At 40.4% G+C, this 26244-nt stretch overlaps 3 protein-coding genes across 3 annotated transcripts; 1 reads left to right on the forward strand and 2 right to left on the reverse strand.

Annotated features, from left to right (window-relative positions):
- LOC6630725 (uncharacterized) lies at window positions 1–15496 on the reverse strand. The gene is made up of 7 exons (XM_032437467.2): window positions 14879–15496; window positions 9424–9977; window positions 6487–6762; window positions 6190–6367; window positions 5841–5947; window positions 3234–3311; window positions 1–3143 (listed from the first exon to the last, which is right to left on the reverse strand). Exons 2-7 carry the CDS (start codon window positions 9793–9795, stop codon window positions 3009–3011), a joined length of 1146 nt encoding a protein of 381 aa, XP_032293358.1. The 5' UTR covers window positions 9796–9977; window positions 14879–15496; the 3' UTR covers window positions 1–3008.
- Window positions 15497–22144: 6648 nt separating this feature from the next.
- On the forward strand, window positions 22145–23456 carry LOC6630722 (AP2-associated protein kinase 1). Its single transcript, XM_002053746.4, has 2 exons — window positions 22145–22302; window positions 22381–23456. The coding sequence occupies exons 1-2, from the start codon at window positions 22273–22275 to the stop codon at window positions 23371–23373; spliced, it is 1023 nt and encodes a 340-aa protein (XP_002053782.4). The 5' UTR covers window positions 22145–22272; the 3' UTR covers window positions 23374–23456.
- A 1789-nt stretch (window positions 23457–25245) lies between these two features.
- Window positions 25246–26159, reverse strand: LOC6630721 (uncharacterized). The gene is made up of 2 exons (XM_002053745.4): window positions 25930–26159; window positions 25246–25870 (listed from the first exon to the last, which is right to left on the reverse strand). Exons 1-2 carry the CDS (start codon window positions 25954–25956, stop codon window positions 25352–25354), a joined length of 546 nt encoding a protein of 181 aa, XP_002053781.2. The 5' UTR covers window positions 25957–26159; the 3' UTR covers window positions 25246–25351.
- Between the last annotated feature and the right edge of the window lie 85 nt (window positions 26160–26244).

The following is a 26244-nucleotide window of genomic DNA, read 5'->3' on the forward strand; positions in this document are numbered from 1 at the left end:
CTTAAACACTTTTTACAATTGGAAAACACTTTATTCATTTAAATACGCATTTAAACATAATTTTGATTCAATTTGCTGCAAAAGTGCATCATGATACATGCCAATTTTCTATAATTTTTATTACTAAATGCCCGCTGCCATAAGCCAACTGGCATACAAACATATATTAAATACACGTAGCATTTGTCAGATGTATCCTAAATGTTTATTCAAAACACATATATATGTGTGTATATATGGATTATTTGTGTATATATATATATATATATATATATGTATATATATATATATACCTGCTCGCATGTGTGTCAGTTTTTTTTTTAAACAACGTATTTATATTTATTCGCTTACATTCATAAATATTTGTTATTCATTGCGCAAACATCTTTTTTGCTTCAGCCACGCATTTGAAATGCATTTTGGCATTTTGCTTGAACACTTAAATATGTAAATTGAAATATGCATGTGTGCATCTGCATTTGTATATATATTTCAGTTTTTCAACTCTAGCACTATTAATTGTAAATATATATAAATATATTTGTATCTCATCAATATTTATGCGCAACCAATAAATATACATTCATACATACATATATGTATATATAAAAATTTTTGTATTTTCCGTCTCTTCATATATTGATTTTTTATCTCAATTGCTCGGCAAACTCTGATGGCCATTTGAAAATTGGTTTTTGAGCCAATTGCTTGGTTCTGGCCAATTGTGAATACGGCCATTTGCTTGACCAAATTATTATTTACTTAAATATATTAACGAATTGTGTTGTATATTTGTAATTCTGATATTTAATGTACTCTAAACTACGCATGTGTATATATATAGATTTATGCTTATAAAGTGTTATTTATATTTTATTATGACTTAAATTTTATCGATGTCACATTCATTATTTCAGCTGGCACTTAGCATATGATTATGTGTATTAAATATATGTTAACAAAGATATTTCCAGTTGCTGTGAAAATGCGACTAAAATGTGACTATAACTATATTTTATTTTATTTTGTCTGCTGTTGCGTATACTTAATGTCTATGAGAAATTAAAAATGAGCCTGCAACAAATTGAAAAACTTATATAAAAACTGTTTCGTTTTATTGCTATTATTGTAAAACTGCGTTTGCTGTTGTCTGCACATTGTATTCCATACACATACATAGTCTATGTATGTGTGTGTGTGTGTGTGTGTATTTAGTCAAACAATTATATGTATGTAACGGTACTGTACTGTATGTATTGTATATGCTTCTTAAAATGGCGCACAATTTAATACATGACTGCCTATATTGCCTATATTTAATTTCACCTTTTTTTCACTGTTTGCATTTTGTTTGTCTCTATACTATTTCACTATGGCTGGTTGATTTTACGAATGAGTTTTCATTGCATTTAATTAAATTTCAATGATAAAATGATAAAAGGCAAACGCGGCCTGCATGGGAAAGCAGCAGGCTTAATTGCTCGTTAACAAAAATTAAAAGCAAATAAAATATATTTTAAAAAAATCTGCATAAAACATGCGATTCGCAATCGAGTATAAGTCCAGGATAATTGAGCACGTTATGCACATCACTTTCCACGACTGAAATGCAACAATTGAAATTAATGTGCGATCAAAGTGTTAATAAACACAACATATTGGCGAAGTTGAGGTGAAATCGATGGGCAGAACACGCTGCTAATATCTTTAACTCGACAGCATTTTTGGCTGCCAGCAAAGTACTTTGGCTAATCACGGCGAGGGCTGCCAACAAACCGGAAACGGATGCGAGAACGCAAGCACGCAAGTCGCATTAAATGACAATAGTTGTCTAGTGCTCTGTTTTGCACTCACGTAGCCGCTAAATGTTTCAATTTTGGCAGCTCCATAAGGCGCCAGCGGACATTTAATAATAAATGCAGTCGCCAGCCAGCCACAGGAACTGGCATTTGTGAGTGCGCGAATTGCAAGGACAACAGCGTGTGCGCTCTTATCCGAGTATTTTTGTGCCTTTTGGCCAAAATGCAAATAAAATTATAAGCGATTTCAAATTTCAAATGCTTTGCGCCGCTTTCATTGCAAAATGCAAATGAGAGAAAGAGAGAGTCCATTGGACAGGCCAGCAGCCAAGCCAGGTCCTGGCCAGTGTCAACTTCGTTGCATACTTTCCAGCGCGACATGCAATTAAAATGCAAAAAAGCCAACGGCAACAACTGCTGCACAAATCCGCCCACCCAATCAAACCAAAGACCAAAATCGATGCACTCCAGTGCGGAAACGGAAATACGAGTGCCCAAACCCAAACCAGGCCGAGGCGTACCAAACCGGCACAACCCAGGCCAGGTCCAGGCAGGACCTCAACCAGCAGCAGTTGCTGGATTGTCTATACAGCGTCTGCGGTTGGCGCAAGTTTGCTGTGTATGCATGCGTGTGTGTCTGTGTATGTTTGTGTGCGTGTGTGGTCGTGTTGATTCAGCGTTAAGCTTGTTGGAATTTCGCGCTTTGTCAACATTCCTCGCCAAGTTGCTGATGCATTTGCCGCTAGTTATTTCGCCGTCTAAAGCTGTTTGAATATCGAGTATGGCATATGGTTTGCCCTGGCATGTTCGAAGAAGTTTTGATTGACTTGTGGATGCTTTTAGTTTGGCTCAAGTGTGTACACCCAAAATAAATATAACAAAATCTTTTAGATGCATATGTTAAACAAAAAGTTTCCTGTAGATCAACTGGCCGTAGGTTTTTATATCTATTGAATTGTAATTATTGTAATGGCTTCAATTGTTTGCAGTTATTGCTGTCTATCATATTATATTAATTAGCTCTTATACTGTTCAATATCACCTTTACACTGCACTACAAACTATGTTTATGTTAAAATTCGTATTGCTCGCTTAATTTGTGTATCACCCGAACCCGACTAACTAGCTTCATTTTGAGTGCATATTATATGGAATGCATGCCTCTTAAATATGTAAATCTTATGCAGCATCGATGCTGATGGCCGTGTCCTAGGGATGCTTTGTATAATTATTCAATGGCATCTCTGTGGCCAGACTGTGGGCCACCTCCTTGTTGCGTTCGTGCAGGGCAATATCCATGGGTGCGCTGGCTGGTTTCTTTTGCGCAGCTTTCTGCGTCTTAAGCTGTGTGGAAATTAAAAAACAAAATAATTAGATGCAAATGGCAAAGGAAGAAGGAATTGATTAGTCAGTTATGGGCATTGGCATATTTACTCGCTGTATGGTCTTCTCAAAGTCCTGCGGGGGCTCGGATCTTTTCATGGTGCCGCAGCTTTTCAAGCGCTCGTTGGTCTGTTAAATGCAAACATAAATTCATGGAATAAATAAGTATTTTTTGCCCATGATTACTTCATTAACCTAAGCAGTCCAGGACTTTGCCAGCCAGACGGCATAAAACAAATCGACACCTCACAACAAAAACCACAATAAAAGAGACGCACACAAACACACACACACACACACATACAGACAGACAGACAAATGAAAATGTCAAATGAAAAGCGTCGGCCAACGAAAAATAATGAAAGGCCAAACAGAGAATTTCCCTAAAGCAACATTTCCGCAACAGACCGCATAATGAGAGCGTAGCCAAGTTTAGAATTATACATACGCGTCTGTGACCTCTTGTTGCTGGCTAACCATGGCCGGCAGATGTTGCCGGTACCCCGGTTCATGGTATAAATAAGGTAATGAGTGCCAAAGGACAATACACATACACACACACAACAAGTTGGCGGGCCACAATTGTCGCCAGTGCTTAGCCCAAGTCATTTTCAAAATTGACCACAAAGAGCTGGGAACTCGGAGTCGGAGTCTGTTGCGCTGGGCGACAGCAAATTGCGCTTAAATATTAAATGAACAGCAACACACAAAAAAAGTCACATAAAAAAGAACAACAACAACAACAACAAAAGGCAGCAACACAAATACGGCAAAGAAACGCCGGACAACAACCGTAAAACACGAAAAGTTATAAACTCTCGCAGGAGCACAAAAAAGAGACTCGCAAAGCAAAAACACTTTTTGGCACGCCTGAAATAATAAAAACAAATGCGACGTTGTCGTTGAATGTTTGAAAAAAAAAAAAGAAAAATAACCAAAAAGAAAGGACATTCGTGTTCTGGGAATCACCGGATGCCAACCGCAAAAAGCCAACGCGCAAAGGTGCAAATGAGTGGGTGACCCTGCGCACCCAACCCAATAATGCCAATCCCCAAGAATTGCAAGCCGTAGAGCTCGACCGGACAAATCCTTTGCCTGTTCCTGTTCCTGCCACGAGCCCATCCTTGCAGCTCGCACCTGCACAGTTCATATCTCTTTGGTCGTTGTCGGTCTGCTATTTGCATGCAGCACATGTCCGTGCTGCACCTCCCTTGCCATCTCTCCCTCTCTCTCTGCCCCTCCCACTCTCCCAAGCCATGCTCTTTTGCCCTCTTACAATTCTGTTTTGTCATCTCGTGCACCGCACTTCGCACAAGGCAACGCAATTAACGGTAATTGCCTTTTATCGGCTTAGTCCTGATAAGTTTTTTCTCTTTGTTTGCATCTCGGTCCCCATCTCCATCTCGCTCTCCCCCACTCACGCTCTCCTGCTCTCTTTTTCTCTGTCAACTTTGCAGTGGCTCTTATTGTTGTTGTTATTTGTGGGCTTACGCGGTTTTTATATTTTAATTTAATTTTATAAGTAGCACACGGGAGGCGACCCCCGAGGTCAAAAGTTTGTCTGCAAAATTTAGACATTAAACAAAGCGATCAAAAAGTTTTTGGCCTTGGCTGTCGGCAGGAAATGCTTTGAAGTACATTAAAAAGCAGCTTAATATGCATAATTTACGGTATATATGTAAATATAACAAACAAATCAAACGAAAAAGAAGGGCCATCTTCGGCACGCCAAAGATTTAATACCCTTCCAGACCCAACCCTTTCATAATACTCATAGTGCTTTGCCCATATCTAAAAAAGAAACACAGGGAAACAAAGCAGTTTTCATACAAAAACCTAATTTGTCGACCGATCGTTCCTATGACAGCAATATGACATATATGATATTGGTTCCGACATATGTACTGCATGCAACATAGAGAGGGATTCCTGCAAAGTTTCATGACAATAGCTATAAAACTGAGAGACTAGTTCTCATAAAAACAGACCGACGGACAGACGGACAGACGGACATGGCTATATCGACTCGGCTGTTAATACTGATCCAGAATATATATACTTTATTGGGTCGGAGATGTATCCTACTATGCGTTACCCATTTTTATAGACAAAAGTATAATACCATCTGCAAGGATATAAAACTTAAGTAAGATATTCAATATAGTAAGATACGTCACATATTTATACCCTCCGCCTGAAATATATATTTACACCAATTAAGCCTGTACCAATAAATCGAAAACTTATCTTGATTAATCTCTAAAAGTTATTAAGAAATAACCCTTTCTTAAACTAATGTGCAAGTACCAATGAGTACACTTGCAAAATTAACTTCTTTGCTCTTATTTACACAACCATACAAATTATGAACTAAGTAAAAAAAAAATATTTTCTGATGAAAGGACTTTTTCCAATGAAATACCTGTATCAAAAACACATTTGCAATTGTATTTTGGGTAACAATAAAAGAAACTTTAAGAGTTACGAAGCAATTAAAAACTTTGTACCACTGAAATATCCTGTAATATTAAAAATCACTCTACCAATATAATACTCTTACTTTCTACTTTTTCACATGTTGTACATAATATTGTGTAATTTCCAGTTAATAACTACTTAAAGCATTTCAGCCACCCACACTCTTACCTTCCCACTCACCTTTAGTTGCATGCCCTCGTTGGCATTGAGCTCGTCTCCGCTTTGCCGCAGGCCCTGCAGGAAGCGCGCAAAGACCGTGCGTCGCTGTTTGTTCTTGTTGCGCCCCTCTTAAAAAGGCAAAAAGAAATCAAACCGATATTAAAAGCCACAATCAAACAGTCTGTACACTAAACATATAGGTACACAAATCTACTGAGAACGAGGACTGCGCAAGCCAATTTAATTGAATTAAAAGCCATAAAAAGTCAAACAGCCGACAAAGTGGCAAGCCACATGCAGCGCATCCAAAAATGTTTGGGGTAGGAGATTTACCCCACCTGAAAAACCCCTACCAGTTAGATGCCCTTACCTGTTGCCGAAAAATCGTAAAAGAAATTGGTGCGCGCCCCGGGATAGCTATGCTGCATTCCATTCAAATTGAGCGCTGACTTGGAGTCGATGGCATTGCGGGCCATGCGATTGGCCAAATCGTTCTGGGTATAGCTATAGATCTCGTTCTCCTCGCGATTCGACAGGCAGCTCGATGGCTGCACATGCATAATAAACGAAATGAATTAGAACCCATTCGCCAGGCGGCTCGTGTGGCCTGATTAGCTCGAGTCGTAAAAACAGTGAGCCGTAAAAAGTCAATGTGCACTTCGCTTACCAAATACTTGCCGGGCACATAAAGCGGCTGGCTGTGACTGGTGGGCAGCACAGAGGAGCCAACCAGTCCGCAGCCCCCGCCGCTGCTCCCACTGCTGCTACTGCCAGCGCCAGCGTTGCGACGAGTTAACGTATGCCCCGTCGAGATGCGCACATGTCGTTCCTTCCACTTCGACAGACGAACCTGCTCAATGGCATCCAGGACATCATCGTAGGGCATATTAATCTGTTTGCTATAATGCGCGGCCAGGCCTTCCAAGTAGCCGCGTTTGCCCTCCTGAGGGAGGAAGAGCCAGAGGAAAAGTTAAAGACTGCATAGAATTTTTTTATAATATATTTAAGCTAACAGGAATTACCCGGCTTTGTCCGGGCGAAATTGACATTATATATTCAATTATATATATATATATATGTTAATTTTGCTCCCATTTCCCACGTTAGATTTAAATGCTTATTTCAATTGAATCCCAGCCGCAATATAATCTCCCAAGATGTTGACCAGGGTCAAATGCTGAGGCACTTTGTGGCCCAGAAACACAAGTGTTAATATCTTCCGGTAATTAGCGTAAGTCTGCCACTTAAATGTGTCCTGCTTGACATTCAAAGCGTCCACTGAAGCATCAGTGCATCCTCTCAAGGCATTCTGAATGTCTCTGTGTGTGTGTATCGTATGTCTGTCTGCTACTGTGGCTGCCAGGCAAATTCATTTAGAGTCGCAGCCATGCAAACATTTGTGCTGAAATGCAACTTGTCTGCAACTGCCAGTCAGTCAGTGATACACACACGCACACACGCACAGACTGGGACACACATGCACACACTTGTGTCTGCCTCATCAGCGCAAAGTGCAATTAGTTGAAGTTGCGCGCATCAACATGCCCCAGACAGAGGAAAGCACCCCAGAAGCTAACAAGTCTAGCCTCTGCCTACCGACCCCCTCCAACTCTTTGTAGTCTCGCACGAGCGCAGACACCTGTCAGGCCAACACACGCACACACTCACACACACACACACACACACACACGCACGTACAATAGATATACATATATATTTTTACTTGACTGAATTTCCATTTCATATAATTTTATTGCCGCATTTAAGTTGCATTTCAATTTGCGGTCGGAACGTGATATTGCGCATTCGCCGCGTGGTCCGCACAAAATGTTGCCAAAACAACTGTAAATATTTGTCTACATTTGAACAGGCAAACTATGTTAAGTGCCTGCAAAAAAAAAAAAAAACAATTTCAACAACGCAATTGCTAATTAAAATGCAAGGCAGCTGCTGGATGGCCGCCTATGTCAAAGTTGCAACCAAACACGCCACAAGAGACTCTGCGTTTCGTGCTTCATCATCAAAACTGCACAGTTTGGCACTTGTGGCAAGTGCTAGGCGTGTCAGCCATGTGACGCGCCTGCATAACAAAACAGCGACAAGTAGCAGGCAATATGCGTGCTCAATATGCTGCCCCGACCACGCCTATTTGCCCATTCACCCAGTCGCCTCAAATATGCAACTTTAAATCAAAAGCGGCAGCGACGCTCATTCCACATTTATTTGCAGCGCATTTCTTGAAATGTGAAACACGGCCCTGAACCAGTGACATGTTTTTTCTTTTATATGTTTGTTTTTTTTCTTTTTTTTTTTCCATAAAGCTGCGCAAAACTGCATGACAACTATGGATAAAAGGGTTACCAACTGAGCTTGGAAATTGGAGCTTTTGCAATGGCTGACGCTTGACACGCTTGCAAAACTCATCACACTAGATGTGACAATGCGAACATGTCCGCAAAAGTATATATTTCCTTTAATGCACATTTTTTATGCATAGCGGGCACAGTGGGTCGCATGCGGCTAACTGGTTTACTAAATGTTTTACTATAACTTCCGACTTAGTTTTTAAACTTTTCCCAAAAAAAATATTAGCCCTTTTAAAATTTGGACTTTGATTTCCTCACCAAAAAACTTGTTATCGATTTTTATTGCTGCATTCATATTATCAGAAAATCGAATTTAGCGTTGAATTGAATTTTTTCAATGTCTGTCGATGGCCGGCCGATTCATAATATATCTTAAAATTAACATAAATCGTAATATCTGAATTACCATATTTAAAGAGCATTAAAGTAGTAGTAAATAATAAGTCATGCCATTTTATGAATCTATATATACAAAACGATGCCCACTGTTAACATATATAGAACTATTTTGTTTTTTCTTTCCGCTTGCATGTTGCAACTCTTGCATTATGGCCACATTGTTGCCAGCGTTGCTTTATCGTGCGTGTCTAGTGGCAGCAATTTGGCAATGTTGCAAGCATTGCAAAAATTTGTGTATTGGCAGATCATTAAAGGGTTGCAACCCGCCTGGTGACTGTTGCCCTGCTGTTCGGCTGTTCTGCTGCTCTGCTGTTCCCCAGTGGTGTTTATGGCCCAATTTGTTAAGGCCGCCACCATTTGGGGGGGGGGGGGGGATGACAAGGCAGGCAACACAGAAACAGCACCCGCTAAAATAAACAAAATTAACGCAAGGCTAAAAGCGTTTCCCACGGCTAAACCAGACCAACATATTATAAAATAAACTTTCCAGCGAAAAGTGTGCAACTGGCTTCTCAGTGGGCGGTCGATGGGCAATGGCCACCAGGCCAGACCAGACACGCGGTTGGCCACTCGGTTTAACTAAATTAAAATCGTGTTAATTTCACATTAGAGCGCACACCAGGCCGCTGTCAGTTTGGCTGTCCCCAAACGGAGACCATTACAAACTAGCGGCGACTGTCACACGCTGCTGGAATAGCAACTACAACAACCAGGCAGGACAACAAGTCCCCCATGGAGAGCATGCAAATTGCAAGCGGTAAATAAAATGTCCAAGATAAGCCGGTACTTGCTGGGGCTAGCTGGTGGTGGCCATGGTGTTCATGGTGGCGAGTACTCACCGGCGAGGAGTATGGATGGGCTGTGAGGCGTATGCCATCTGCCTCCAGATGCCGTTTCATCACCCCCTCTAGCTCCTTCATGGTAATGGGCGTATCGCAGTCGGAGGCAAGTATCTCGTTGCTGTTGCTGAGCGCCTTCGGATCATTGATGAGCACATAGACAATGGCAGCGCCCTTCTCACGCAGGGCACGGACGCTTTTCAGTAACTTGCCGCGGTGCGTGGGATTGTCCACGCCAATGGCATCCAGATCGATTTCGCCAATTTGCTTGCATATCTCCAGCTCATCGTAGCCATTCTCCAGGAAGCTCTCGCCATACTGCGGCAGCCCAATTGTGCGCAGCCACTCGCAAACGATATTGTGGTGCGGCATATTCGCGTATCACGTGGCGGCCGATGGTGCCGCAATGTCCAGCGGTGCGAATGAGACCTTGGGCACTCGGGGCTTGGTGCTGCTGCCACTGCTGCTGCTGCTGGCCGCCAGTGGCTCCAACTGGTTGCTGCTGCTGGCGGCGCTGCTGCTGCTGCTATTGACCGTTGCCTTCATAGCAACGCCTGCAAAGGGAAACAGTGGCAAGGATGAACGAAAAGTGAAAAATGGAAAATGAAAGCGAACTTATGTTACAATGTGCAACAGTGCGTATGCTTAATAATGCCTGTCACTTCCGGCGCCCACAAAAGTATGCAATGGCTGTCAAAGCAGCACAGTAGCCGGCCTAGACAGGTATACGTAGTATATCAATTTGCGTTAATAGCCATCATTGTTCACAAACTGACAGCTGAGAGGCTGAGAGATTGAAAGACTGCTCGGCCAGCCTATAAGCACTTAATGATAATGCTCGGTCATGTACACGGGCCACTAAAACACTTGAATATGTTTAGCCCCGGAAGCCACTTGCATATGAATAAGCCACTTAAAATGACAGATGGACTAAGCACGCACACACACATCCACAGAGAGACAATCACAGGCAGCTGTAGACTTTGACTTGGCCAAAAGACAAAAGACAAAAGGAAGTTGTCTAACTATTTATAATGCCCCGGGCAGACAGTTCGTCCTGCGCCTGAAAAATATTTTTGCTTGTCGAAAAATGAAATGCAAATGGCTGTTGCCACTAGAAATATTTGCAGCCATTTCCACAACACATTCGTCTGGCTTAGCTCAGGTGGCCAGTCGTGCGCAGACACACACACACACACATATCAAGAAACCATCTCCGATTTCAGCCCTATGCTATAACGAACTTAAACCTAACGCTCACCCAGGAAACAATGCCCTAATGAAAAGATGTGGCTACAGTTTTCGGTTGCGCCTGCTGCTGCAGCTGTCATTAAGTAGAAAGGTCCAGTGACATCGTCTGTGTGTTGATTTATTCACACACAAATACACACACCCACACGCACATACATATTTATAAGATATTTCATTTGTTGTTTTGTGCCACTTGGGAGCACATTCAGGCACTTGAGCTTGCCATTCCGACTTATTGATCAAAACATGTACAATCAAATACCATAATCAACAATATTGTGCCACATTTCTATGTCATGGGTCGTATTGGAAATTTCTTGTAAAGGGTTTGAAACAGCCCTTAGCAATTAAATGTCCAAATTGCAATATCATATGTGATTGTAAATTATTATATCGTAAATATTGCTAGGGAATGCCTCTTGTATGCGTGACTCTTATGCCCATCCTACTGTAACTTTAGTTATAATTGCGTTCGATAAATATAGTACAGAAAGCAACAAACTGTCGAATATGATACATGTCTTCAATTTCGTCTTCAATTTCACATAACTTGCTACACATAGATATGATTTGTAGAAAGTTAGGCTCTCGTATGAAATAGTTTTTATCGAGAAAATTAAAATATTCGAAGTTTTCACTTGAATTTAAATATAATATATATAATCTTTCTCACACAATTTTAAAAATATCATATTTTTAAAGAATTGAACATAAATAATTGATAGCCAACAGATGGAAGGTTCTTGATTTTAATATAAATATATAGTCTCAAAGATAACTAATGCTGCAGAGTTCACTTATCATACTTTACAGAAGTTTGTTTTGCATATTCATTAACACATGTTTATGTACATGAATTTGTTTATGTTTAACTTTCATTCTTTGAAGAACTACGCCACTGTTTGCAACTGCCACAGTTGGAGCAACACACACACACACACACACGCACACAACCAAAAACTTTTCTCGCATTGTTAGCATAATAAACACGTAATAAAATGCGTAAGGCAAAATCAGTAAAGTCAATGTTGAAGTAGTTGAATGCTTTCCATACGCTGACGTTGCCAGACAAATTTGATTTCCAAGATGCCGGCCAAAAGGACCACAGCAGTAGCAGCAGCAGCAACAATAACAACAACGAGCGACAGTTAATGAATTTGCTGCAGCACATTCAGATAGCAAACACACACAAACACTCACACGCACACACACTGGAAATGCATAAAATTTCTCGTGCACTCGGGCGGTCAGTGTAATTACTTGCTTGACTGTAATGTCAAAATTTACATACGACTTTGCCAACGACTCTCGTTAGATAAGCGTCTTAAATTTTCAATTTCATTGTTTATTAAGTGCCAAATTAATGATGTGTGTGTGTGTATGTGTGTGTGCGTGTGTGTCAGTGTGTATGTGTAAGTATGTGTGTTCATGCGAAGCAATTGTCAAAGGTGTTTTGCTTTCGCACGATTTCCGTTTGTAATTGCTTATTGTGTAAATTTTATTCAATGCCCTGCCCAGCTGCATGTTTATGAGATTTCCTTAATTTTAATGCATTTGCAATTATGGCATTATTTATATGAAACGTGTGATTAGTTTCCCAGTTACAAACTTGGATGTACGATAATTGCATAAATTGTTTGCGCTAGATATTCCAAAAATCGTTATTGAAGCTATTTCGCAAAGCTATTTATTACTGTTATAAACAAATTAAATGGCATCACCTCTTACCAGCGAGCCTTTTATTTATTTGCACTAAGTATGTATAATCCGCCTATTTTTCATAGTTGTACAGATTTAATCCTTTAGTTGAATTGTGCATATATCGTATCCCTAAACAAAACTTACAATTCTTATACCTACGACTTTAACCTATTTAATTACATACTCTGTCAATATATTCTTAGTCAAAATTAAGAAAAATGTACTACTTTGAATCGATTAAAAAATGTACAAGCCGAAATAATTCAAGTTTCTAATCAAAATAGGTGATCATAGATGTGGAAGCCAGGTGAATGGCACACGTTGTTCGAACCGTTAGGCGAACCATTTACTATTTAGATTGGGTTTGCAGCCCTGATTTATATACATTTAATCTTCATAGGAATATTATTTATACATTATATAATTTATATTATAATAATAGGAATATTTTATTTTTATTGCTGTCTGCCTAGTTCATTGAACAAATGCTGGTACTTAAACCTGGTACCACATTATTAATAAGCCTGAATGATTATTTCAATCAGCTACCTCGTCATCCAATTTTATACAAAAATTTAATACTTAATTGCAGCTATTTTCTTTTATATATTTTGCATATTTAATCTTTCAGTTTAATTTACATAAAAATAATGCACTACATAAGCTTTGATATAATTATTTGTACATATATTTGCGTATCTCTAATATTTAACCAGTGCCCATTTTTATGCAAACCAGCCCAAGTAATTAATTTTAATATGAAAGTCAAACATGCTCTAACAATTGTCATATAATTTGCCGTCTAGACAGTGAAAATTTAGTATTTTCAATTAACTGCAGCAACAAATGCTCTGCCACCCGCCAACCGCCAGCGAAAACAATGCACACAAAAAGGCGAACAATGCAGGAGCTGGAACTGGAGCTGGAGCTGAAGCTGTTGTTGGAGTTGGAATTGTAACTGGATTTGCCTGGCTACTATGTTGACAAAACACACAGCATGCAATCTCTACAAAAAATCGAGAAAAAAGCCAAAGCACACAATGAAAACTGAGAGGTAGGCGAGAGAGATGGCGAAATGCAACTCGGGAACACCCTTGCAGACGCGACTGTTGGGTAACAGGCGCACAGCAAAAAGCAGACGAGTTTGTTTTGGGCTCAAGGTTTGCTATAGAACAGCTGGCTGTGTGGCAAGTCCCCTGCTGCTGCCACTGCTACTGCTGCTGCTACTACTGCTGCAGTCGTGCGCGTCAATGTCAGTGCACCTGACGCTGCACTTGGCACTTGCTACTCGCTGCACGGCACTCAGCACACAGCCAGACACCGTGCACCACCACCAGCACCGGCACAGCAGCCTCTGACAGGCTACGCACTTGCGGTTGCTTACGGCTGGGGAAGCCTCACAAGCGCTTCGAGTGCCATCTTTCCTGTACCTGAGCGCTGAGGGAGGAGAGACTGCTTAACAAAGCGTGTGATGTTAACGGATTCGATTTCACTTTTTTTCTTATTTTCAGGCCTTGTCTTTGACATGTCTCTTGTTTTTGTTATTATTGTTTTTACTGTTGTCGCTGCTTAATTGAAATTGCATTTGCTGCGTTTGTTTGCACATAATTACAGGTTGTGAATTATATGAGGAACCCAAGACTTGTTTCGTTGTTATGCAAATTCAAGACGAGTTGTCAAATTGAAAGCAACAACAGACATTTCTGCGGTTAACGTGCTCACATCATACTTATATGCTATATTCTACATTCACCCTCATTACCATATAATTCGTATCCGATATTGAATAGCCGCTTCTTACAAAATGTGTCTTGAAAATGCGGACTTACAGTTTTTCGGCCCTTAGTCCAAAAGATACTATTTAACATATATCATTGTATTGGCGCCGCCCGATATATATGTGAATTTTGACATAATATAACCAAATTAATATAAATAATATGATCCAAATATATAAGCGAATAATACAATAAAATACTCTGCCCCTGTGGCTTTTTATATTCTTCTTTGAGTCACATCGTAAACGAAAATACGCTTTGCAGACTGCTGAATGACATTTTCAACAACTCCATTTACTAATTGCAAGATTGATTAGCTATATTTTAGAGTAAAGTTTGATTTTTATAGTTTCGCATAAATTGACAAGGTGGTTCAAGGTGAGGTTGTTGAAATAGCTTTACAGACAATCTCCTTACTACTCGCCTTTATGCCCTATTGTTGTTAGTTATTGTATCCAACATGGCATCGGGTCAACCATTTAAAATGTAGTTTATTCTAAAAGACGACAGTCAATATGTAATTTTTCTAAAGCAAATAAATGTTTATACGAAATATAGTGATATATTGAAGATAAGTATTTTAATAGTTTTCTATAAACAAATAAGCAAATAATTGATCTATATCAAATATACTACACAATACCTAGCCGAGAACTTTGCAAAAATGAAAAGCCCCGTCAAATTTTTACCCTTTCGCTTAGAAACAGTTTCACTTGCATACTTACAATTATGGTTAGAAATCAATTGGCTTTGTTAAATGTATATCCTGTTTGGAGCTCCTGATGTGCTTCCTAATCCTCACACAATTTAAGTGCTAGCCTTGGGCAGCTTATGTTTATCCTTAAATTGTGATTGCTATTGAAATGATCAAATTTCTCAACACTTAATTTGTAGGAGTTCGTTGGGCTTATAGCGGCCATTAAGGCATTAATGCGTGAAGCCAATCAGCCCACTTGTTGTCCTTGCTGTTGTCTGCTTGCCCAGAGTCCAAGCTGTGAGCCAAATGGTGGTTCAACATGCACAATTATGCCATGTGATTTATGGCGTTGGCTTTGCACACCTCAACGAATAAATGGCCGGCAAAAAAAAGTGGCGCGCAAATGGCCAAACACCGGCGGAAATCGGAGGCGCCACACACAAATGCTGCACAATATATATGTCCGCATGCAATTGGCAAGCCGGCAAAAAGCGCGTTTCTGTGCTCGCGGTTCGAGGCCAAACCGTTGATTGCAATGCGAACCGAAATCGACAAAATAAACCAAACTAAAATCCCACATAAAATCTCGCGCGCAGCGGCAGCAGCAGCAGCGGTTCTATAAAAAAAACGCAACCAAAGTATGCAAAGCACGCGAACGTACTGGCAACTGGCATGCCACATGCAGCAAATGCAACCGAGTGGAGAGCTCGGCAAACTTCTCGAGGCAGGAAGGCCGCCGTTAACGTAACGTTAACGTTAACGTTAACGTCGCCGTCAGCGCCTCCGCCTCCATGGCCAACGACCGTGCGGCGGAGCAGAAGCTTTGCAAACGTTGCAAGTGTTTGTTGTAAGCGATACTCACAGCCCAGACGCAGGCCGCGAGGGAGCAGCAGCAACAGCAGGAGCAGCAGCAGCAACAGCAGCAGCAGAGCAGGCGACTGCAGCAGCGTCGGCGGCGCAGTTGGGGAGGTTTTTTTTTGCGAGGACGCCACCACCGCTGCCAACGTGGCAGCATGTCTAAGTGCAGAAAGTAGGTGAGGTAGCTGCCAGTCAAGCCACATGAGCCAAAGCGAGACGGGCAACTGTCGAGGAGAGTGTTTACCTCGGCTTAGAGCTCTGACGCTGACGCTCCGTCTGGCTGGCTGGCTGGCTGCCTGCCTGGCTGACTGGCAGCGTAGGCTCGACACAAAACATGAATGAGCTTTGAAGCAAATGAAGTGCTGCGGCCGACGAGCCGCACACAGTGCAACCCGCAGCGTATTTAAATATAGCTAAAAAAAAAAAAAGGAAAATATAAAAAAAAAAAAAACAAAACGTAAATAAAAAAGTGGCGTAAAAATGCAACGCATGCAGCGGCAATGACGACAGCGTCTGCAACATGCGCCGCAGCAGAGCGACGCCGGCAGAAGCCGCTCGAAGGCTCCCAGGCGGCTATCATGTCAACGCCGGCGTCCTCATTTGTCTGCCTGTTTCAACATTTTTTTTTAATCTTAATTCTCTTTTTGTCGTAGACGAACCGACAGGCAGACGGACGTACAGTCAGGCAGACGGGCAGGCCGTTTAGTTTTGACTACGCCTGGGCACATTTTGTGCCTCATCATCTCCAGCCGCTGGTGGCGACACATGCGACTGACTGCAAATAAACGTCAGAGGAGTCCACATTCAGCAGCTCGCCCAGCTCAGTTGTTGTTGCTGCTACTTCTGCTGCTGCTGTTGATATTGTTGCAATAATCAGCATTTGAAGTCAGTTGTGATGCCCATGGTACCTTCTGGCAGCATCAAGTTAAGACAGACACTGCTTGTAGATGAAACATTCAGTCTATATAGGGTCTTACTTATCATGTCCATCTGACGTCAAAAAATATTTGTTTTAATTTCTATTTACATTTTGCGAAAGTATTTCATTGGTGTTGTTAAATAATACTGATTTGTGTTTGGAAATCTCCTATAAAATATTTAACCTTTATTCTTGTTCGCTGCAGAAACAGAATATGTGTTCGGCTTGTACCTGATTAAAAATAATAATACCTTTAATAATACCCACTAAAAATAGTAATAATAATAATAATAAAAATAATAAACCTTTTGATAGACATAACTATAGCAATAATTAAATATAAAACAATAGCTTGATTAAATAAATTTAATCTACCCCCATAACATTATGGGCAAAATTTCTGAAAACTAAAAAATTTCAATGTATTAGATAATTCCGATCCGTTTGAGTCTTAAAAGCCATACCCTTTTCTCTGATTTATTACTTAGTCTATAAATTGCATGGAACGTGCAAATGAGTAGATAATTGGCTGTAAGCTGGATACAGGTAATGCCAAATAACTTTTATTCTGTAAATGATTGAAGGAACAGCTCGAAATATTTTTCAATTGAGCCTACATAACTCCAGTAACGAGGTCTTCCTTATGAAAAGAAAATATGTACAATATTTGTTACTAATTGCTTTACAAATATCTGACTTTTTGTACATAATATTATAATCAAGGCAAATAACCTGAATCAATACTTTATAAATATTTTATTTTTTCAAAATTTTAATTTCAATTTATATGAGCTCCATTGATTGATAAGTTGCCTAAGTTTATGTATATTTCTATTATTTAAAATATTTATATTTCTTTTTGAATATTTTTTATTTGTAGATCTCTAACATCGAACATAAATTTAGCTTGTTATGAATAAAATATAAGTCACACCCTGTTTACTATATGCAGACTGCAATGCTCGTGGGCATTGTTTAGTGCATGCGACCGAAAACAAAAATACAAAAAATTAATCAAAAGAAAATTATAAAACAAAGGCAATAAGGACGAGTCCGACTGCAAGCCAAGAGACGACGGGAAGCATACTTACAGGCGCCGCAGCAGACTATGGCACATGCATGCATGTGTAAATGTATGTGTGTGCATGTGTGTGCCCAGATAAGCGTAGCCCCAGTTAAGACGAAACAGGGACACAGACACGGACGTGGATTTGGGCTGCGTTAACAAAGCTGTTTGCGCGGCAACTGGAGCGCAAGGATTTCATATGCAGTTGCATGCAAGTGTGTGTATGTGCGGGTGAGTACGTGCGTATGTGTGTGCGTGCGTGGGCTTGTGTGTGCTTTTTATCGGACTTGTTTTGATAGTTGACTCGATTCTAAGCCTATTAAAGCGCCCGAGTCGCTCAACAATTGAGCGGCTTAGCACTGAGCGGGTTTCCAAGCTAAAGAGCGCACCGTAAGCGATAGGCCCCAACAAAGTTAAGCCTTGGTCAGGCCCTTGCCCTAACTCCCCAGCGGCTAAACCCTTTCGCGACTGCTGCTGCTGTTAATAATTAAGGCTGCAGCGCGCTCGTTAGACACATCCTTCTATGTACTCATACCTGCTCCTGCTTTTTCTATACCTAGCTCTCCCTATCTCTTCTTTCTCCCTGTTTCTTTCTCTCTTTAGTTCTATCTCGCTCTCTCTCACACCGCTCTGCCCGTCTCGCCAGCAATTTTCTCAAGAAGCCGCACTTAAATGGCTTCCTGTGCGGGTGCAAACAAAAGCTGACTGCCAGCCAGCTGCATACGGCACACACATGTGCCAATTCGAGTATGTGTGTGTGTGTGGGTGTATTTGTCTCCGACAACAACAAAAAAATATGGCAGCAGCAAAAAAAATCTCTGACTGCCTGGTACAAGTCGAGTGGCGTCGCCTGGTGGTTGATTTTGTTGTTGTTGTTGTTATTTTCTCTACTACTCTGCCAATGTGCAAATGTAAAAAATAAGAGTTGCAATTTATTTTTTTTATTGTTGCAGTTGTTGTTGTTGCTGCTGCTGAGCGCAACACATGCGCCATTATGCAATTGATTTTCTTGTTTTTTTTTTTTTTTTTTTGCTCTTGCTACGTTTTTTGCATTGTTGTAGGCGAAGCTGCTTAAATCAGTTTTTGTTTTTGTCGGCTTACGAGTTCAGCTGGGTGTCAAGGGTCATTCAACCCTCTGGCAACGGCTAACTAATTTGCCAGCCAGGCCAGTTATGCCGACGGCCGAGCTGTGTGCGTCTAATTAGGCGCCGCAACTAAAGCAAATCCTCTGAAAAGCCAGCAAAGCCCAGCAAGGTGTCTAAAGTGACGCTTCATGTGGAAAATGGCAAAAACAAACTGCACGTCCGTCTGTCTCTGTGTGCTAAAAAGATAGCAGGCACACACAAGCACACGAGCACTGCAACTGCTATGGAAACAGCAACTGCAACTGCATTTCTATAGCGGCCGTATCACGTGCTCTATCTCATTTGGAGTTGCATGCAACGCGGCGCTGCGCGGCTTTTAACCCTGAATGCATCGCATGAATGCAGCACAGCCATGGCACAGACAACGCACAGACGCACCCATACCCTGACAAACAAAACACGCCCACAGCCGCGCCCGGGGCTCATGCTGAGCCAAGTCAAGTCAAGTCAAGGCAGATTGCGTATACGCAGCATTGGCCACTTGCATTATTAAGCGCTACTCCAGCGCTGTGATAAGCTCTCGCGAGTGCGTGCCTGTGTGTCAGTGTGTATGCGTGCGTGCGAGTGTGTCTGTGTGTGTGTGCATTGGCGCTTTCATGTGCCTTGCAATTTCATTGTGAATGTCAAGTGTTGGCAGTTGCTTGCCAAGATGCTTTGTTAGCCGCCCCAGCGCCAAGTAACTGCACGTGCAGATCCGGTAACAGCGGCGCTTGCCTTGTCAAGTGGCATTCAAGTGCATTTTACATGCCGCGTCTTTGATTGACATTAACATATTGCCTGGCACTGTGAAGTCGTCGTTATGTCTGCCAGGCAATTGAGTGCGTTCGCAACAAGAAGAAAGTTTTCGTAGACTTCAGATAAAAAAAAAAAAGAGAAATAAAAGCAGTAGAGCCAGTTGAACAGCAGATTTGTTTGCCCTTTCGATCTTTTGAACAAGAGTTATAAGTACGAAAAAAATAAGCCAATACCGGTTACGGAGTCACATGCGTACATATACATTTTATATTCTCACTTCATTTTTTGTTATTTATGAAATGATATCATAATTTTATATATATTTATTTTATTAATATATCAAAGCAGTCAATAATAGATGATCTTGCCTTAGTCAGGCCAAACTAATTAATCATAATACATTTTTAATTTTATTACAGTTTTTAGTTAACCTTTCGACAAGTTACATTGTGATACCTTCATTGTTATAGCTATCATTTTGTGCTGTTTATCTCGCCTGTCTCTAACATAATTAGTGATATAATGTTAAGCATTTGAGGGCCATATTAACCAGTTATGTTCTTTTGACTGTAGTACTTAATTGATTGTTAAATGGATATAAGAAGCAAATAAATAAATCAGGTTTATACATGAAACCAAATCAAGTCAAAAATGTCAGTCAACTTCAAACGAATACGTAACACTCTATACTCAAACATTCGAAAAAGCTTTCATAATTATTTTTTAGCTACCTTTAAAACTATAGCCCCAAAGTTGTAACCAAAGTTCTCTCGGAAAGAAATATAGCCAAAACCAATATACTTATTTTACCTGCGTGAGCAGAGTATTAACCACAAAAACATAAAAAAATAGTCAAAAATTATGAAATAAAAGACAAATAGTCACAGCCAATACACTCTTTTGCAGTGTGTGAGCAAAGTTTAAGCCGCAACAAAACAATTAAAAGTCGTAAATTATAATAATTTTGGCAAATCGAATGAATCGACCATTCATGCATGCCTGATATATACATTTTGTTGTAAATAAATTATAAAATTTGCCTTATATACACATATATTTTAGGTATAGCATACAAATATCATGCGATGAAACCAGTTTTCACAAAATAAAATAATTATCTTAACATTTGTCATTTCCATATGTAGTATGTGCACAATAAATGGCTACAACAACCTTTTACCTGGCCCATAAATGGGCCTAAGACATGCAACTGTATCAATGACGTGAGTTTGAGAAGAAATTTAAATTTGAGCTGCAGAGCATTTTGGGTAGATGTATGGCAATATCATTTTAATAGCAGAGACATAAATCAAATGTGCCGACACGCGTGTATTTAAATCATTTGATTTCAGTGTTAACCAATTTACAACGCAAGCTTGGTTGGTTTCATCAAATGAAAAACCAAAAATCCCCCATACAAAATGAATGCAAATTTATTTGTATACAAACAACAAAAACAATGCAGACCCCATCGTTAAGGTCGCCGGAATCGCACTTTTACTTTTGACTGGATCAACATGATCTTTTCACACATAAAGTCAATACGTAGAAATGTACAATAATTATGCCTGGGTAAGATGGTAAATTAAACCATAAAGTGGTTAAAAGTTAAAAGCGGAAAGGCAAAAAGGCAGAATGAGACAAAAACAAAACAAGTATAATGATCTACTCGGTAGTGCACGACTATGAGACACCTTGCACTCAGCGCTGAGCTACCAAAAAGCTATCTTCTATTTATATATACATAAAAGCACATTTTATTCCACATAACCTGCTTTATCCTCATCCCCACACTATGGAAATTTTACTCTTGAATAACTTTAATGCTTATAGACTGATCTTTGTGTATATATAGCAAAGCGCTTGACTCTGCCTTAAAATATGATATGAACTTAGATCAGGGTGCCAATAACGATTATTATCCATTACGTAAGACCTGCTTCCGGTCAAATTTTCGATAATTTATTATAAGTATTGGGCATTCAATTGGACTTATGTATTTATTTTAGATATTAAATGCCTTTTTCGAAGTGAACACGGACAGACAGACGGCTAGAGCGAATCGGCTATTGATGTTGGACAATAATATTTATACCTTATTTGAGCGGCAACAGAAACCTCCCACTGTTTGTTACATACATTGGTACAACGTGATGATACCCTTCGACCAATATTTCAATGCATACAGGGTATCATGAACGGAAAACATTTTCACGGCCCTCACGAAATGATTTCTTTGCATGGGCCAAAGCAAAAGTTGGCTCCTTAACGATGACAAAACCAGATGTGAGTGATAGCAAAATGATGCCACAAGCAAACGAACGTTGAAGTGGTCAACGACAAAAAAACATCAACAAGATACAGCATAATAAATATATATGCACATCGATATATGTGTGTGAATATATATATATATATAAACAAAAAGAAATTATGAAATTTAAAAGTGTTACAACAAATCAAAAGCCACGCGACGCCGTAGCCAACACAATTACAACTCAATAGCCAAACAAGTTTCTGGCCGATGTCGCTGCTGCCAGCTATGGCTGCTGCTTCTGCTGCTGCTCTGTTGACTCTTCTTTGAAAGAAGTCCAACCAGGTGATCTTCGCAGCGTCTGCCTCAATCATTTGCCAGTCGGCGAGGCGTGCACAACACAAAACACAGTCTGAATATCTTAAACCGAATCTCTGATCATTTGATGGCCAACATGTTGCTGCTCGTCTTGGCGGTAAGCTATACTCTGCCTGAATGGGCCATCAATGACTGCCTCATTAAAATTTTTATGTTTGTCCATAAATTAATTTAGTTGTCGCTGATGAGCTGCGCCCAGTCGCAAGAATATCATTATCCGCGCCCGCAGTTTCCATTTCACCTGACGCCACAGCGCCCGGGGGCCCGTCAGCAGCCGACCAAGTTTATAGTGCAGACCTTTGGACCGCATGGACGCACGTATGAGCTGCAAACACACAAATCGCCGGCAATCTATGTGGCACATGAAACGTACGCTGTACCTGGCCATCAGCTGCAGCCACAGAGGCAATTCCAACATCATGTGCAGCAACCGCAGCAGCAAATGTCCAGCTCGTTGTACCAGAATCCGCTGCTGGTCAACACCAACTACCAAGCTGTCCCAGTTGGCCTGACCCCGCCACCACCGCCATCACCTGCTCCAGGTCAGTCTGTTACCTACTACACTCAGGCGCAGGCACAGAGCAACTTCCAGCAGTCAGCTGACAGCTATTATAGGCAGCCACAGGCTATGACAGTCGCCACCGCAACTCAAACGCAGCCAACCGCCAGCTATGGTCCGCCACAGGAGCAGCCACATTCGCCACACTATAGCAATCCACAGCCTTATGCCGTTGTCACGCTGCCGCAGGGTGAACGCGTACTGGATGCTGGTCACGGCTCGGGCCCTTTGCCCGCCGAAAGTGGACACTCGACGGGACCGACACGTGTGGGCGACTACAACGCCCAATCGCCAAGCGCCACACTGGATACGTACAACTATAAGCAGTCTGTGCCCGGTGATACGCGCAGCTATCAACGCTATGTGACCAACTGTCAGCCGAACGGGCAGTGCCAGCAACTGAATCTGAATCCAGGTCAGATTGATCCCGATCACCATCAACTGTTGCAGGCGGCGCGTGCGCAAACACAGCCAGCAAAAGGTAGCTGCCAAAAGGATAACTATGTGCCGCCGGGTGCCCAACCGAATGCCCAGGGCCAGCTGCGGCCGCGCGACAGGCGCACCTATGCGCACCTCCAAGAACAGCTGGCCAAGTATCCATATAATTAAATCGAATTTTTTAGTACCTGTTAGTTTTGTTAAAATATAAATAAAGTACCCTTAAGATGAACAACCTTCAAATGTTCCTGTAACTATTTTGTGTGTTTATTTTCCAAAGTAAAATTATGCTTTATGCACCGAACCAATTGAAAATGAGAAAATGTGTGCATAGTTATGTGCATATGTTCATATCTTTAAGGTCGAAGAAAGCGCGTCCAACCATTTAAATAATATATATATCAATTTAGCAATGTCTGTCATAAATATATATATATATATATAAAAGTATATATATATTTCTATAGAAGAATGTTAGAATGTTTTGAAGAGCAGCTCGGATCGGCCTTCAGATTACCTCCCAGTCGGGCACACACGACTAGAAATTCCTTACGTCTTTGATTATCTTTTTAAATATGAATTTAATTTTTACCATAAACTAGCAATATTTGAAATATTTTATATTAAGCATATACCTGTCATTATAACAGTGGTCTTAAGTAAACTTCTTAAAAGAATAACTTTTTGCTTATCAAAATATATGAAACAAGCAGCTTCGTGTCTCAATATGTCCCTTACTTTGCTATATAAGTATAACGTTTATAGGAACGCTATATATCAAGACAACTTACTTTAAAATAGATAACTTAATGCAAAATTTTAACGTTTTTACATATATTATTTGTTTCCATAATTAATGTTAAGAAGAAACAATTTAATGCCTACATTTCGAACAAAATACAATTTTAATGCCAGCCTAAGAGCATGCAACGTTTTTAATAAGACTTTAGCAACATTGTTGCGAGCAGTTCTATGAATTGTTTTGATTCTCTTGTATTCTTGTAAAATTGTTTAGTTGACATTATTGATATAGAAGTCTCTAAACCTCGAATAAAAAACCCAAACACAAGCTTTTCTAATAGGTAAGAAACAGTTGAGAAAAGCCGGGTATAAGACAAACTAAATATATTTGCATAAATATTTAAACAATACTTTTAAGTGAAATTTTATTGTTGCAGGTATTTTATTTTTGTATAACCACACTAAGATTCGAACGGATTCTATTTGTCCAGTTACCTTATTAACTCGGTCACTCATCCGAGCAGCGCTATAAATACAAATAAGAATGATTTCTACTGACATCACGATATTCTTCTTTTCTCCTTAATTGGGAAATTTTCAATATCAGATTGCTGCAAAACCCAAACATTTCGAAACCTGCTTTAAAGACTGCGCAGAAATCGTGCTTAGTCATTTGTTTAGCATTCGAGTGAGACACGCCAAGAAATATCTTCTTATTTTTGTTTGTCTTTTCTTTTGTTTTGTTTGCTGCTGACATTGTTAGTTACCAAATAAAAACACGTTTTAGCCCATGACGTCAAAAAGTGTATAAGAAAAATTCCCAGCAGCTGCTTGGCCATTCATCACATATGTAGTTGTGGGCCAAGTGCTGACAGTGGACTCTAAGTCCAGCGGAAATGTCACAAGCTGTGCAACGCAGAGGCACAAGAGCTGCATAAGTAAACAAGGTGTCAACGTACTTGCAAGGGCCACGCTTATGATGAAGCTTCCGCTGCTGCTGGGCTTGCAGACAGCTCTCTTTGGGACCGGAAACACAGACACTTGAACTAAGCGACGGAGACATTGGAAACTCTGGAAGTCCAAAATTGATTTTGCAAAAAAAAAAGGTAAACAAAAAAATCTCTATAATTAAAGGGAAGCGCGCCGCCTGGCTAAATGCTAATGACAAGCGCAATTAAACAAATTAGGCAACTAATAATTATTTTAGCGAAAAAATGTAAAAATATTTAAAAAAAAATAATACAAAAATGTTGCGACAGCCACAAAAGCATTCAAAACCACATTCCAAACACATTTGCGAAATTGCAATTTACAAATAAATAAATAATTTATTTCAGTGCTTAACGAAAACAAACATAAATGAACAAATTCGGAAATAACTAGAAACTTGCCCCGAACGCTGCCAGATTTAGAAATCCGTATTGTACTTTTTGTTCTCGCCGGGATTGACGCTATAAAGATCATAATCAAATTGATCCCATTCCGCATAGTCAGCGCCACGCGGCTTCGTGTTGCCCTTCTTCAGCTTTTGCAAGGCCTTCTTCTCCCGGCTAATGTCCACCGGATGTAGCTGCTTGCGTATAAGCTGCTCCTCGGCATTGATGGGCTGTGGCTCGCGCACGGGCGTGCTGGTCAGAAACTGTGACTCATCCATGCCCAAATCGGCGCCCGGACTCATTTCAGCCTCATAGAAGTTGGCAAAGTTTTGCAGCTGCATAGACTCCGCCGGATGGTGATCATAATAATCGGGCCTAATTAAGTTGTAGTTGTCCGTCAGTGTCATGGGCTGTTGTGGCTTGGACGCATAGGCAAGGATGGTCTCGCTGCTGGCGCCACTCAGATCAAAGTTCCTCTTATACGAGTTTTTACTGTAGCGTGGCAGGGCTTGACTTGTGGTCAGCACTAGGGCTAGACAGCAGCTGAGGAGCTAGGATTGGAAAATTGATAGTTCGCTCAAATATTTTGTGACAAATTTTGAATACTTACCATATTTCTGAAACTAGTCGCACACATCTTTAAAAAATTGTTCAGTTGCCTTTTCTCTTATATATTTTATATTAATATGCCTTGATTAAATTGTTTGTCTTATAAACTCCAATACTTTCTAATTCTTTAAATATAAATAAATGATTTGCAATTTTTTTTAATTCAAGTTCCTTGAATTTTTTACGCGCTACGTTTAAATCGAGCTCTTGAACACGTCTAATGTTCTGAGCGTTGTGTGTTTTTATATTTAAGGCGCGCATCAAGTTCAAGTCGAGAGAAAAAACATTTCACTGCCGCTTTTTTCTGAACTCTCTG

Source organism: Drosophila virilis, chromosome 2 (genome assembly GCF_030788295.1).
Source record: "Drosophila virilis strain 15010-1051.87 chromosome 2, Dvir_AGI_RSII-ME, whole genome shotgun sequence".
Taxonomy (NCBI): Eukaryota; Metazoa; Arthropoda; class Insecta; order Diptera; family Drosophilidae; genus Drosophila; species Drosophila virilis.

What these genes read in the sequence shown, in the direction of transcription:
- LOC6630725 (XM_032437467.2), bottom strand. Translation starts at nt 9,795, where the DNA reads ATGCCGCACCACAATATCGTTTGCGAGTGGCTGCGCACAATTGGGCTG. An exon ending in ACGAGGGCATGCAACTAAAG is followed by an intron (nt 3,312 to 5,840) that starts GTGAGTGGGAAG and finishes TGCATTTAACAG; the next exon opens with ACCAACGAGCGCTTGAAAAG. An exon ending in TTGAGAAGACCATACAGCGA is followed by an intron (nt 3,144 to 3,233) that starts GTAAATATGCCA and finishes ATTTCCACACAG; the next exon opens with CTTAAGACGCAGAAAGCTGC.
- LOC6630721 (XM_002053745.4), bottom strand. Translation starts at nt 25,956, where the DNA reads ATGTGTGCGACTAGTTTCAGAAATATG. An exon ending in CGACTAGTTTCAGAAATATG is followed by an intron (nt 25,871 to 25,929) that starts GTAAGTATTCAA and finishes TTCCAATCCTAG; the next exon opens with CTCCTCAGCTGCTGTCTAGC.
- LOC6630722 (XM_002053746.4), top strand. Translation starts at nt 22,273, where the DNA reads ATGGCCAACATGTTGCTGCTCGTCTTGGCG. An exon ending in TGTTGCTGCTCGTCTTGGCG is followed by an intron (nt 22,303 to 22,380) that starts GTAAGCTATACT and finishes AAATTAATTTAG; the next exon opens with TTGTCGCTGATGAGCTGCGC.